This window comes from Cotesia glomerata, linkage group LG1, assembly GCF_020080835.1.
Source record: "Cotesia glomerata isolate CgM1 linkage group LG1, MPM_Cglom_v2.3, whole genome shotgun sequence".
Classification (NCBI taxonomy): Eukaryota; Metazoa; Arthropoda; class Insecta; order Hymenoptera; family Braconidae; genus Cotesia; species Cotesia glomerata.
Genome location: NC_058158.1, coordinates 37,410,219 through 37,426,411, shown reverse-complemented (window position 1 = coordinate 37,426,411; position 16,193 = coordinate 37,410,219). Strand labels below are relative to the sequence as shown.

The window sequence follows — 16,193 nt, the reverse complement described above, 5'->3', positions numbered from 1 at the left end:
ACAATTTAAAAAGAAACAATTACCAATAGTAAATGTATATAAAATAGATTAAAAATTGACCGTTGATTGAATACAGCTGGGCCATAGAGAATGGATAAGGGAACAGTAGAGAACAGTAGAGTACAGGTAAAATTAATTTGACACCTACACTCTTTTACTATTATTATCATTTATATGGATATATTAGTAAGTATGTTGTATGTATTATATATGTAATAAAACATTCTTTGGTTGTGGCGTTGTTGGTTGTTCGTTCGTTCGTTCGTTCGTTCAGTCAACAGTCAAGTTCCCCTACCTAACCGGTGTCCAGTTATGTTGCTGTGGCGAACCTTGCTAGCAATAAGACTGTTGTATTATTTCTATTCTGTTCCTTCGCGACGTTACGCGTCATCGTCATAAACTTTTTTGACTTTATAATGAAATAGTTTATTTAATGTTAATTGTGAATCGATTGTTTGTTTTTTCCTTTATTATTACAAAAAGTGTTGTTACAATTAAGTGAAAAAAGTAAATAACTATAATTAAAATATGTGTAAAAGCATCTAAAGAAAATCAACTAGATAAATGTATAATATATTTAAATAATCATTGAATTATTTTACACTATTTTTTAAAAAGTTTGTAATTGTTGCACAATGGTAACAATTATTAAATTATAAAGGATGCCTTTCAATTGATAACACGAAATATTTTATATTTGATAGTGAATTTAATCCGGTGAGTAAATTAAAAAATAAGCATTCTTTTTTATGTATATTTATCGCTAATTAAACTACCTGTTACAAAATAATCATGGATGTATACGTGATAAAACAACAACAAATATTATTTATATTTTAGGGGAGGATAATTTTTTGTTACACTATTTTAACAACTCTAGTCATTTGTAATAACCATTAATTGTAAAATACTATTTTTTATTATTTAGTTAAAATATAATCGGTAATATAGTATTATATTATTGTGTAGAGAAAATAAGGAACAAGTGTGTTGAACCTTTGAGGTCGCGCGCACCTGCCATATTGATTCTATTTATCCTTTTCTCAAACTCACGCTCATTTAACATAAATAAATTTTATTAGTTTTTTTCTTAAAAGTTATTGTTAAATATCAGAGTATTAAATTAAAAATTTAACAACATTAAACACACATAGATATATTGTTTTCGTATCTGTTGTTTGAATGTATATAGTATTATGAATTTTTTTATAATACTAATGTAGGTATTCTTCTTGTGTCAATAGAACAGGTGTAAATTTCTCATATACTATTGAATTATTTTTTATAATATATACTTATATGTGTATATCAAAGGTATTTATGTTTTATTTTAATTCTTAATTGTATGAAGAATTGTGTTGATGTATATATGTAATCCTGGAAGAAGTTTAACTGAAGAACGATCGCAGCGACGTTCTTACTGAAGAATGTGTACATGTATGTATGTATGTATATATTTAGAGATAAAATTTGAAATGGTATTATGTGTGGCAGTGGCTTTTCTTGGTGGTTCTGATAGTTCTGATAGTTCTGATACTATCTATACTATCTATACTACTTATACTGGTATCGGTTGGTAGATGGTTGATGTTGGATGGTGGGATTGTTGCAAATTGTTGCAAATTGTTGCATTTTGTGGTGGCGAGTAGTGGTAATGGTAATAGTAATGGTAATGGCAGGCGGTGGTTCATTTCTGGAACGCGGTAGACGATGCTAGTAGACTAGCTGTGATGACGAGATTTCCTGTTTATAATACACTTATAATAAATTTATTACATCTTATTATTATTATTTCTTAAGGAAACCTGCGAGCCTGAGCGTGAGTTTTCTCATGACGGTTTTTTTCACGCAACAGTTATTTTTCCCTTGTAACAGTGAATTCTTTTTTTTTCTTCTATTCACTGTATTTACATCACAAATTCTTTTGTTTATAACTATATTTTTATAATCTAAGAATAACTTTTTTTTTTTTTTTTTTTTTTTTTTCATACCGTATAATGCTAAAATCAGTTAACGGATCTCCTCTAAACGATTTTAAATTCCATAATAGTCAATAAAGACAAACCATTAAATAATATTGATAATTAATAAATAAATATTTTTTATATCCTATACTACTTATTGCAGCGCAAGCAGCCGTGCATGATCTTGCTAAATCTGTTCAATTGACCTTCATAATTATTAATTGACATCATGTATGTATAACAGAGCTCAAGTTTAGCGACAATTACTTCCTCATTTTATTTTTTAATTTACATACTAAAGAAATGGTTTTTTTTTTACAATAAAAAATGTTTAATCCTTTCAATAAATGCCAAGTTTAAATTTATTTTTAACTTTGCATTTATATCTACTATTGATTTATCATTGTTTATTGACCTGATAATCATGATAATGACAATAATAATAACAAAAATTAATAATATCTGAATTATCATTGTACGTAACAAAGTTTAATAAATTATATGTGTAGATGTATATTTTTTTCGTTCAGAGATTTTAAGATTGTGAATTTTTCTTTTTTTTATTTCTTCTATATATTTTCTTCTATAATCATTATACGATTTGATTTTTAGAAAAAGTTTAGTTGTTGATTCGAAAATAAAAACTTGCCTTTGTTGATTAGATTGAATAGATAATTAATGTAAAATATTTTTTGTTGTCGTAGTTATTATGCAGCAGGGAATTTTAAAATACTTTTTTCATCGATTTAATGGTGCACAATATTTTATTCAAGATTAATGTTGAAAAAATAAAATAGTTGCCGAAAAAGATTTAAAATAAAATAATAAAATAACGTTACCCTAAAAACTACAGACTATTAAAATATAGATAGGTTGTTATTGCAAATTCTTCAACCGGATCTTTTAGATAAAATAAAAACAGGTTTATTTAATGGATAAAAGGAATAAGGTTCTAAATTTATTCGAATGTAAATAAATATTCGGGTAACTCAAAAAAAAAAAACAATTTTATCAAAGTTTTTGCATACACCAATCGCGAATACCAAAATAAAATTATTTAAAAAAATGATACCACATTGATTTGTTGTTAATTCTTTTTATTATATTCAATACATATATATATATATATCACACTGGTTTATTTAAATTTATAATTTCCATTTTCACATTTTAGACAACATTTATATAAAATTCTTGTTAAAAAAACGAAAATAAATAAATAAATAAACTAAAGCTAATAATAGATTGCAGTAAACATGGATTTTAGTTTTTCGAATGGGAATGGAAAAAACAATTTATTATAATCATCATATTTTTATATTTTAATATATTCCAATGACGTCCGCTCACTTTAGAACTTTCTGACAAAAAATATTGTAAGAAAGTTATAGTTTAAAAAAAAAATAATAATAATAATAATCATAAACTTAATAGTATTTTGTGATAATTCGATAACAATTTTTTATATTACTCTCTTATACTATTTTTTATATTAACTTTGCGAAGATAATAGTGCTGTGAAAAATTCCACCCTAAAGAATAAAATAATAACCGTATTTATATCTATATGTAAATAGTAAAATCTATCAAAATGATAATGAAAATAAGTAATAAATTAACATAAGAGTTTTTGTTATATTATAGCCAACTATATATACAGGTAAACAAGTAAATTATTCTTATGATTAATAGTTGATTCTTGTTTCCTCGAAAAAAAACTAAACGACCTTACGGATAATGTTGTTAACGAAAAATAGTAAAAAACTGATGGATAACTAAAAAATAATTAGTCAAAAGATGATGATAATAATAATAATAATACTAACACCGCTAGAAAGCTATATTTTATATATATCAAAAATCATCAAATAAATATTATTATTATTATTATTATTATTATTTTTATTTATTCAATATATATGAGTCATAGCAAAAATTTTAGTTTTCATTTTTGCAAGAAATAATTCAGAAGATAAGATAAATAAATATATTTCTATATATAATTTTGATATCAAATAAAGTTTTTTAGATAATTAATCAGATAGATTTGATCAGGATTTATGATGATTAATCGGAATAAAACATGTACAGATAAATTGAAAAATTATTGAGTATTCTTGGTAAAGAAAAAGTGTAAAAGCTCAGTATGTCTTTTCATTAATATATTATATATTAGAACATAATACGTTTTTCCGTTTTTTCAGTTTTTAAGTACACGTCTTATTTGCCTTTTGAAAATGACACATTATTTTTTAATAAATTTTATAATGTCGATTGTCATTGGGATATTGTTAACATAATGAAAAATGATATATTAGATATATTGCTATACATATATACATTTAACCGATATAATGCTTATATATAATGTATCATTTGTTATCATTACTATTATTATTATTATTATTTACTATTTTTTCCGAAGATCGGTGTTTTTACTAAATAAAGAGTTCTATATGTCAAAGCCATTATCCCCGATCCAAATTAATGTTATACTAATTTTTAAATTTTACATTAAATTTTTATTTATTAAATTCTTTAAATTTTAATTTTTACTTATTATTTATTTTCACCACATTATTGTCGGTATGAGCACTCATACCATCCTTGGGTGAATATATCTAACAATTAAAAATCTTTATTTTAATTTAAGATTAAGCAAAGATGTTATATTCTTTACTCAGTGAGACTTTTTTCGGCCACCGAATTATTATTATTATTATTATATTCTTTTCCAATTCATCTGAGCTGATTGGTAATTCAAAGTATACAAAAAATCACCATTGATAATTATTATAAAAATTAAACACAGTATGTAATTTAATTATCGCTATTGACTATAATTTAATTGTATATAATATTGATTATATCGTTTTCTCGAATTTTCTTAACAATTACATACACGTAAAACTCTAAAGTGCTTAAAAGTTTATAAAAACTACCATAAAATTTTTTATTTGAATAATACGGCAACCAGTAAATCGTCACGCAACATTTGATTTATTGACTTTTTTTTTTTTTTTTTAAATATTAATTATACTACGACAAAATATAATACATAATCGTTGTACATATAAGTAAATATCTTATTTATTTATTTATTTATTTATTATAAAATTTAAACAATAACGCCAATTCGTCTCGATAAAATAATTTCCAATCGAAAGTTGATTTATGTAAGATAATACTTGTATCATACAAAGTAATAAACTTACGCGGGTGTCAGTAAATAGAGTGAATGAGTGAGTGTTGAATTATTTATGTTGTCATTACATATTACAATTTGTATATATATTTATTAGTAATAGAAAGTGGTGGACGACTATTATGTTTTATATTATTAAACTAAATTAAATAATTTATAATTCCAATATAAAAATAATTATTTTGTTAAAATTATGTAGGATTTAATGATAATCCTTTTTTTCATAAATTAATATGTTAATTACGATATATGTATGTATGTAAGATTTGTGATAAAATGCGATATAATGATGCCAAGTGTATTAATAATTTTGATTGTTTAGTTTTTTAATTTTTGGTATAAAATCGCGGTTTGCAAATTGCGCTTGGTGTGTATGCATTTCGCGATAAGTACTACCACATTGTATGTATGTATCTATATATATGTAATTGAGTAAGTGTGCGCACCTTCCATTCGTAGCATTAGCATTATATATATATATTTAGTATACCAGGTTGCATTAAACTTGAACAGTAGTCGATGGTAGTCGACATCACCAGACTGCAGACAATCCAATCCAGTTGGTAAACGGACGCGACACTAGTCGGTTCTCATGTTATATATTAACTAGTATGTATTCCAATAATTATTTTGTATATTTATTTATAAATGCAATTACTCTACTGTAAATGATATATTTTACGAATTAAATGATTAGTTAATGTTATAATTTTTAGTGATAATATTGCAACAGTTTATAATTGAACGAATTTTTAACGTTTTTTAAAATTTTACCTGAAAAATTTATCAGTGGTTTTTAATTTATAAAATAAATGTGTATTTTACGTTAAAGTGTCTGCTTTTTATTTATACAAATTAATGTATAAATAATATACAGGGTCAATGTGACCCTATATAAATGAGGAGTCTTTACGTTGTCGGATGTATAAGCTTGGATGTACCCGAGAACCTGTACTGCAAGGTCATGACACCAGCCTTCTGTTACCTTGAATGATCGTAAATAAAATACATTTTTAATTTCTTCCTATTGCTTTTATTAGTATCATCATCATCGTAAGCATAATAAATATGCATTAAATAATTTTTTTACTGTATTTATATACATGTTGTATTGTATTTTTATTTTGTTTTTACCATTATTATTAGAAAATTAATCGATATTATGAATAAAAAGTGTCGTTTTTGTGTTGGTAATAACCTAATAACATTGAATTTGATACCACCGAAACGTGATTCAACTATGACTAACAGGCTCGGCTTGCGCGAGCTTCATTATTATTACTAGTTATTACTTTAAAACTCGTCAAGATGATGGAATGATTTAATTATAAAAATTAATCAGGAGATATTCAAATTATCTTATAATTATTTATAAATAATTAAAATTAAAAAATGTTAGATCTGATATCACCATTTGAGTGGTAAATGGTGAATAAAGTATTACTGATGTTAAAGTATCATCATCACAAAGAGACGATGAAAAACATTTAACTGTCAAAGTTCTGTGTGACTACTACACGCGGGAAGTACCACTGGAATTTTGTTATTATATTTTCTCAAATTTACTATTATATTACATACCATAGTTTAATGTTGATTCCATTAACATTACATTCTCTCTGGTTTTTTTTTTTTTTTTTTATTTAGTGATTTGTGGATTTTGTGGTATAATAGTAAGATCATTATAAATTCAATTTTCAATAATTGTTATTATTATCATTATAAATATATTATTCGTACTATTGCATTAGTAATAAATGCACGTATGTATTTAAATTAATCTAAATTGTTTTCTTTTTTCTTTTTAAATCTACTGTTTAATTGTAACATAGATAAGCGATTGATAAAATAAAAATATAATGTAATATGTAATACGACAAGTATTCTCTCTGTGTATTACATTAATAAAGAAGAAAGTTGTTGACAGTATATATATATACATGTATACGGATTTCCGGGCATAAATACATACATAAGAGAGAAATGCAACTTACAGGAAAATGTCCTCCCGTTGTACATATATATAATTCTTACTTGTGTGACGAACGACAATTTGAGAGTATATATATATAGTTGTTGTAATTATCATAGTTTCTCAGCAGCAACAGACTGAAGCAACATCATTCAAGTTATATTGCTATAAGGCATATACATATAATATATACTGAGCATTTAGTTTTATTAGTAGTATATGCTGATGGTGATTACGCACCTGACAGGAAACGATAATTAGGATTTTTGTCACACACATTCCTAGTTAGTTAGTTGGTAGACTGTTGCTTCTACTTATGTATTTCACTCATTGTCATTAGTAATGTACTACCGGTCAAATGGAATTAAATTCTAAATGTTATTGATTTTTAAGTAAAAGGAATGGAGGATATAATAATTATTTTAATGAAAATACAAATTTATAATTTATATCATAGACATACCACCTTGGAAGACCAATCAAAGTAATTTCGGGTGTACTGAGTGCACTAGGCGTTAAAAAATATAATAATAATAATAATAATAATAATAATAATAAATAAGGATAGATAGGGAAATAAAAACAAAACCACCGGCGTTGAGGATTAATAACGTTGAGAACGTTAAGAGAGTTAAGAGCGTTGAGAATACCAGCAGTATATAGGTATAAGAGTATCTTCAATATAATAAAAAGTACCAGTTGAGAGCTAGCTCACACGTAGGCCATTGACTTGTTTAAACTTTCGCCGAACGCTTTCTTATTAAGGCATCAATAGTATATTACACACCTGTGGCAAGAAAATGAGAAATGTCTCAGAACACATATATGTTGCCCGAGGCGAAGCCGAGGTCGACATATATGTGATCTGAGATATTTATTATTTTCCTGCCATAGGTTTGTATACTATTTTTCTGTCCGACAGAGGCGGAAAGCGGTAATTTCGTTTAGCGCAGCGGGCCGAAAGTTGCCACTTTCCGCCTGGAGGGCAGAATAGTATATTACACACCTAGGGAAGTAAAGTAAGAAATGTCTCAGATCACATGTAATTGTCGGCCGAGGCGAAGCCGAGGTTGACAAACATGTGATCTGAGGCTTTCTTATTTACTTCCCGTGGAGTGTATACTATTTTTTTGCTCGACGAAGGCGGAAAGCGGCAACTTTGTTTAGCGCAGCGGGACGAAAGTTGCCACTTTCCGCCCGGAGGGCAAAAAAATTATTATTACAACATATATATTTTTTTTTGCCCTCCGGGCGGAAAGTGGCAACTTTCGTCCCGCTGCGCTAAACTAAGTTGCCGCTTTCCGCCTTCGTCGGACAAAAAAATAGTATACACTCCACGGGAAGTAAATAAGAAAGCCTCAGATCACATGTTTGTCAACCTCGGCTTCGCCTCGGCTGACAATTACATGTGATCTGAGACATTTCTCACTTTACTTCCCTAGGTGTGTAATATACTATTTTATAATAAATTACTAAATGGTTAGTTTTTAGTAAATTTGACTTTAATTCAATAAAAGTTGCGCGTAACATTAAAAAAGAAAATTATAATAATGTATGCGATGATTGATAAGAATTACCGGAAAGTATCTGTCCGAGATTTCCAATAGTATCTATGAGCATAATGTATAATTTTGCATACAATATGGGATAAATATAACGTTGCGGATTTTGCGGATTGCAAGTTGTCGTGTATGCATCAGTATATTACAGTATTCAGTTACTACTTATAACTTATATGCAATAGTGCGACTTAGACTAGATTTAATATTAAGTACGATCGTTAAATATTGGATGTTGTTTCTTTTTTTAATACTTATATCAAAGAAAGCAATGATTATATAGTGAAAGATAAATATTATATAGGATAGATAACTGTATTATGTCTAGTAATTTGTATTTTCATTTTATATTGTTATATTCTAATTAAATTTTATTGGAATCATTCCAGTAGGTGAAAGCATGAATCTAATATAAAAGACTCAAAAAGGATACAAGATATTGATATTCATTGTCTTATCTTATATATCAATAGTATAATTATGTACAATAAAGGGAGTATATACATTTAATTTAAAGAAAATAAACGTACTATTTAGTACGCTAATGTTATATAGTTAAATATAGGTGTATATTATAGTCCTGATTATTTAAATTATTTATCTTAAAATTATATTTATACTTTTTTATATGCCTATTAAAAAATAAATCATGTATTTTGACAATCACAAAGAGGAGTTGAATATATCACATTAAATCGGCACTATATAATATATGTTAGCCACCCAATGACAACAAGTTGTCCTTCAAATAAACGGTTTTGTATTCGATTGACGAATCGTGCAAGCCACATGTTAAGAAAAGTAAATAATAAAGCCGTAATTAAATTCGTTCAATGCAATTATAATGATAATGATAATAATGATAATAATGATGATGATGATGATGATCCAGCTTACACTGGTTTTTCATATTTAAAAATTTTTCTTTCTTCATCATACAGAACGTCGTGACATAAACTGGCTAAATCATCTATACTTCAATATTCCTGTCACTGTAATTAAATTATTATTATTATTATATATAAAATTTAATTGAAATAATCATTGTTACGACGCTGTATACCATTAACAATATGTTTATTATTACTCTATAGGTATTTTTAGACGTCAAAAATTACACTAATATTACTCCATTCAATTAACATTATTTACTTATTAATAAAACTTTTATTTTATGTTATATATGTATTATCTAAATTATTTACACGGATTAAAAAAATAAATTAGCAGTTTATTATTCCACTAATGTGTTATACAATAATAGATATAATAATAGATTAAGAAAAAGAAAACAACATCAACCTTGAACTTGATCGTTAACGCTGAATACTCTGGCAGAGTTCTTTATATTACTTAAATCATTAATATAATATCAATTTTTTTATTTCTTCCAACTTAACTGTAAATACGCTATATATATATATATATATATATATATATATCACTTTAGCTGAGTATCGACATTTTCGCGACCAATCGAAAAAATGGACCCCGATTCTTTATTTGTTTAAGATTAGAGCGGGCTCGTACACCATCAAGCAATTTAAATTTATAGTATCAATATAAATACAAAAGCAGATATTTATTATTTATTATTTGTTATAAATTTTAATCTAGATTCCTTTGGTTGTATGACTCTCTTTGGTGTCAGTGGGTTAACGGTTACTTTTTTTTTTTCTTTTTTCTCTTCATCATTCAATCAGTTCATCACTTGCTGTCATTATTATGTATACTGCAACTACCATTGTCAAGTTTGTCAAGTGATCGAGCGGAAAAACACCAGTGGATTATTTTTCATTTTTTCCTTTATTATCCTTATTTTTCTTGTTTTTTCTTAAATTTATGAATTGTAAATATAACAATAAAATTCCCATCACGTAGCATATCACTTTGTGTCACTTTTCAACAAGTAGGAAAAATAAAATTTTTTAAAATAACAAGTGAACGTCATTTAACAAGGACAAATACTTATATATGTATATATAATTGAAAAACATTCCACGTAGTAGTAGATATACGTTAGTTATGTTTTTGACAATTATTTAAATGTTTTAAGGATAATCAGGTAGAAAAAAAAAAAAAAAATGATTTACTATATGTATTATAGATAAAATTTTTTATAAACATTGTGTTGATAAGTTCAAAAAGGAATAAATATATAAATATAAAATATAAAGAATTCAACGGATACCGCGTTAAACGCGATAAATAACTTTGGTTCTGTTCCGGTGGGAGAAACGAAACCATTTTTCTAACGTTTTTAACGATTTTAACGTTTATCGTTATAGTGATTGCTATTCAATAAATTATTTTAATTATTCAATATAATAAATAATAATATATATATTAATTGATATTTTTTTATTTGTTTCAGATTACATTTAGTGCCTTATCTGAATTGATTACCTGCATGTACCGGCTCTATATATAAAAAAAAAAAAAAAAAAAACTACGACTCATTGAACCAATTTTGTAAATAACTTGCTGATAAAACTATTAGTAATATAAAATTATATAAATTGTAACACTCATGGATATATGCATTACTATTTAAAAAAGTTTATTGATCTTGAATTAAAAATTAAAAAAAAAAAATAAGTATTTAGTCACTTGATAATAAATTATAATGAATGTCGCCAAATGATGATATTGATAGTATAAAATAAAAAAAAAAAATAATAGCCTCACATGCAATAAGATAATAAGATGGAAAAAAATACAACGAGTATATATGTGGATATATATAGTGGATATATGATATATAATATTATTAAGGGCTGACGATAAATAAATAAAGGTTACAATAATATTGATGATAAAAAAATAAAAAAATTAGAGAGAATTAAAGACTGAAGGTTGAATTGAATTTTTAAAAAAATAAATAAAAACAAAAAGTAAGACAATGGGTGATATAGTTGCTGCTGATGATTCTGTCAGTGACAAAAAGGGTTGTGTAAAACCGATTATTGACTGTCAAAATAATACAAAAATAACAACAGAAATTGAATTATTGGTCTCTTCGTCTACATCTGGAGCTGGAGGGAAAGAGCTTGGTCAGCGAACTTTAAGGTCCTTGAAACGAGGATTGGGAAGAATATGGAAAAGACACAGAGGCAATGCCTCGATCACTGAATACGATCCTTGTTACAAGGTCGCTTATCTTGGCAATGTTCTCACTGGATGGGCCAAAGGTTAGTTTATTGTTACTTTTTATTCTTTATTATCTATTTATCTATATTTACATCATCATTTTTTTATTTAAAGCTTGAAATTTGTATTATAAACGTGATAATTTGATAATAAAATATGTAGCAAATAATATCAGTACATCACGGAATCAATCCCATTAACCGCAATGTTGAAATATTTTTTCAGATATAATAAAATAATTATATTACCTCATTATATAACAATAACAATAAGTAATTAAATCTTATCGAGTTAGTTTTTCATTGTTGTCGATCATAACGTCTGTAATATTTATTATAATTATTATTATATATCACCATTAGCTTACAGATATTTTATATAATTATTTTATCAGTTTATCAATAATATTATATAGCAAGTAAACTAAAGCATTGCTTTTTATTTATTTATTTATTTTTTCTTTATAAAATTATTAAATTCTCAAGGTCATCAAAGCGGAAGTACAATTAATTAATTAATTATTTGTTATCATTTATCATTCATGCCTATCATTTATAATTTTAAGATTAATAACTAGAAAAATATATGACAGCTATTGTTGTGATTAATTAGTTATAACTAGTGTTTTACGCGCAATTTAATTATAAACTGTTTTTTTTTACTTTTCAATTTTTTTTAAAAATATTATCTTGTAGTTACGTACTCTTAATTGTTGTTTTGAAAAGAAGATAAAATATAGTTTAATTATATCCGGTTTACGGCAAGGGTTTTATCAATTATGAGATTATTATCTTATCGATAAAACGAAAAAAATTGATATATAATTATCGTTAGAGCTTTTAAAAACTCTAAAAACTCCATTTTTTATTTCTATTATTATATTATTATTAACGAAAAATTATTAATAAAAGTAAGATATTTTAGCATAGTGTCGGTTGAGTGAACCTTTCTCTCTTGTCTGTGTCGGTGTATCCGGTCTACTGACTATCCAGGTGAAAATAAAATATAATAATCCGTATACTTCCGATTTTTCTCGATATCTCAAAACATTCAACGATTTTATTATTTTTTTCTTTCCTATACTCTATATAATTTCCCGTAAAGTAGTTTTTATTTATTAATAATGCCTCAATAATAAATAGAGAAAATATTTAAGAGGCGGTGATTGTATAAATAATAAGTGTATTTAAATGGATCAGTGTACTGTACAACAGAGTAGTAAAATAAATAAACAAGATAAATATTATTATTATTATTATTATAGAGAGCAATGTACTGATGATGGAAAGTTGATTATTAAATGACAATTAAAAATTAAAACCATTGATAGATTGTTTTATTTTGTTTAAAATTAGGTGAGGGCTGCGTTGAAAAGCCTATTTCAACATTGTGGCGTAATTACGTCAGTAGCAACAGGCCAGACGTTACGATGAGACTAACAGTTACAAATGGTGGTTTGACGGCGACTACTAAGGATCATGGATTAACCGAATATTGGGCCCATCGCGTTACTTATTGTGCCGCTCCTGTATCACACCCCAGGCTCTTTGTATGGATTTATAAGCACGAAGGGCGACGACTCAGGCCTGAATTGAGATGTCATGCAGTCCTCTGCTCCAAAGAATCCACCGCAAAAAGACTTGCATCGATATTAAACACACGACTACATCAAGCATTAATTGAATTTCGTCGAGACAAAGTTTCACGACAAAATGCCAGGTAATTTTTAACAAAATTTTCATTATCATTGATTTATTTATTTGATTTTATTTATTTAATTTTAAGGCTCTCGTTGGCAAATTCAGTTTATGAAAATCCCTCACTTCCACGTAGAAAAATATTACTGAGTACAGGTGGACAAAACTACAGGCCGCCTCTTGAAAGATCTAAAAGCGCTCCAAAATTATCAGCCATCGAAGAAGACTCGGTTGCTGAAGAAATTGAGCAGAAGCGATTACTTGAAGAATTGAGGTATTTTTATTCTTCTTATATACATCTATATATATTATTTAAAGTAAAGGGATTTTTTTTAAATAATAATAATAATAATAATGTTTCTGTAGGTCATTGGAGAATGTAGCACGTTGTTGGGAAGACCAGGATGGTTGGCGATTGGCACGACTGGTTGATGCTTTGAATCGTGCCGGCGCCTCAAGCGAATATTTGGACGAAAATGCAAGTATATCAAGCGGATGTGAAACAGCAAGTACGTCAAACAGCGAAGAGAGAGCTCTTGGTATTGATGATCCCAATAATGGGATTGTTGACCCCGAATCACGATCTGGGATTTCTAGAATTTTTAATAGAAGAAGAGTATTATTTACCGATTCTGATCCTGAAGATATAATACAATCATCAGCACCTTCCAATAACGATGTTAAATCAGACAATGAATTTTGTTCATCATCATTATGCTCATCATCATCATCAACATCATCATCATCTTCTTCTTCTTCTTCTAATTGTTGTTCAACTTCTTCTCCGTGTTCTTCCTTATCGTCCTCTAGTTTAATCGGTTGCTCAGTAGGAAATAAAAGGTTTATTAACTGTGGAAGAACTATTGGTAACAGAAAAGTTTACTCATCGATTATTGTTGGAGACGATGATGATTTAATGCCAGAAGATAATAAAAAAAGCAAAACAATTAATCAGTCTTCTAATCCGGTATTTGAATTTGAAGATAACCAAGTATTTAATGAGGTATATTATCCATATTTAATTAAATAATAGATATAGTGTTAGTTTAAAAAACAAATTTTTATCTATTAAAATATTTTTATTTAAAAATATTTACGCTGACATTTAGTAATATGTGTTGTTGGGATTATATTCAGGTCGTCGACTACAGACCCCATGGTGGAGAAAGTTCTGCTGGTGGATTGGAAAATACTAAAACCGGAAGGAGGATAGAAGTGAAAGCAGCTTCACCAGAAACAATCATACCGCCAACAACACCACCAGACGAATTATATTCAACTAATCCTGCTGCTAATGTTGCTGTTGTTGATGATGATGATGATAATGATAAAACAGATAAATTATTTAAAAAAATAACAACAACTGTTAAAAAAAAAACATCTTTTATTACTCTTGATTCTTTAGACGAAGAAGAAGCTGATAGTGATGAAAGTGGATATGTTGAAGCACCACCAAAGGCTCTTTTAGATATAAATAACGATTCTTCATCAGATAAATTTATTGATAGTAACAATGATTTATCAAAAAAAAATAATATTCAATCAGATAAAAATTATTATTTATCATCTAATCAAGATGAACCATCACAATTATTATTAAATGATAATACTCGATCAGATGAAAATATCACTAATAAAATGATAAATAATTGTAATAAAATTATTCAAGACTCTATTTTAAAACACAAAGATAATAATGGTAATAGGGAAATAGTTGATTATATAACTTGTCCAATATCTGAAACTATTAAAAAACTAGCAAACGCATCACTTAAAAATTCTAAATCTATTGATTTATCAAAAAATAATTGTCTTAAAGCATTGAATACATTTAGACATACCAAATCATTTGATGGAATTAAAACACCGATAAATTATGACAACGAATCATCTCCCAGTCTTGATCAACGAAAGCAATTACTCGCTAAACAAGGAGTTAAAGTTTAAAGTTTAAATAATTCATTTTTTTTTTGTTTATCAATATTTTTTTTATAAGCATTTTCTTTTTTTTTATTATTTAAATAATTTTCTGTTTTGTTAACTAGTCCATTAAAATCACTGCGTACTGGTGGAATTGTCAAAAAAAGAAAAAAAAGAAAAAAAAAAAATATTTTAATAATAAAATAATAATTGTTATTATTACTATGATAGCTATATACTATATACGTGTTATGTGTATCACAAGATATTTGATCTCTGTAGAGAAAGAAAATAACAAAAGAATACTCATTGAGTATCAGCAATATAATAAAAAAAAAGTATAAAAATTAAATAAGCTATTAAAATGGAACAAAATTGTTGTTTGTTATAAAAATTTGTTAAATTTATTGTTAGTATATTCATTATGAAATTTATTTCAATTTTAACATTCAATTTATTAAGAAAAAATATCATGTAATAATAATAATAATAATAATAATAATAATAATAATAATAATAAGTAATAAGCTCTCTTTGCATACAGCTAAAAATAATAGTAATATACATTTACTAAAAAAAAAAAAAAATATTACACATTTTTAATGTGTCATTTATATATTAGTATTATTATTTAAATAATAGTGACTATTTTTATTGTTTTAAAATTAAATTTTTTTTTTCTAAATGTAGATAAAAAATTTTAAAAATGTATCAACTGATACATAA

General features: G+C 26.3%; 1 protein-coding gene across 4 annotated transcripts; it reads left to right on the top strand.

Annotated features, from left to right (window-relative positions):
- Positions 1-607: 607 nt before the first annotated feature.
- Positions 608-15,857, top strand: LOC123267585 (putative uncharacterized protein DDB_G0277255). Of its 4 annotated transcripts, none has more exons than XM_044732308.1 (6): positions 608-717; positions 11,075-11,891; positions 13,206-13,569; positions 13,636-13,821; positions 13,914-14,550; positions 14,685-15,857. In XM_044732308.1, the coding sequence occupies exons 2-6, from the start codon at positions 11,603-11,605 to the stop codon at positions 15,492-15,494; spliced, it is 2,286 nt and encodes a 761-aa protein (XP_044588243.1). In that variant the 5' UTR covers positions 608-717; positions 11,075-11,602; the 3' UTR covers positions 15,495-15,857. The 4 variants fall into 4 exon arrangements, with proteins under 4 accessions (XP_044588243.1, XP_044588260.1, XP_044588251.1 ...); XM_044732325.1 differs by lacking the exon at positions 608-717 and adding an exon at positions 1,355-1,437; XM_044732316.1 differs by lacking the exon at positions 608-717 and adding an exon at positions 5,680-5,778.
- The last annotated feature ends 336 nt before the right edge of the window (positions 15,858-16,193 follow it).

Bases quoted from the DNA above. Each gene is read 5' to 3' on its own strand.
- LOC123267585 (XM_044732308.1), top strand. From the start codon at position 11,603: ATGGGTGATATAGTTGCTGCTGATGATTCTGTCAGTGACAAAAAGGGT. The intron at 13,570-13,635 runs GTAATTTTTAAC...TTTAATTTTAAG, and splicing joins GTTTCACGACAAAATGCCAG to GCTCTCGTTGGCAAATTCAG. The intron at 14,551-14,684 runs GTATATTATCCA...GATTATATTCAG, and splicing joins ATAACCAAGTATTTAATGAG to GTCGTCGACTACAGACCCCA.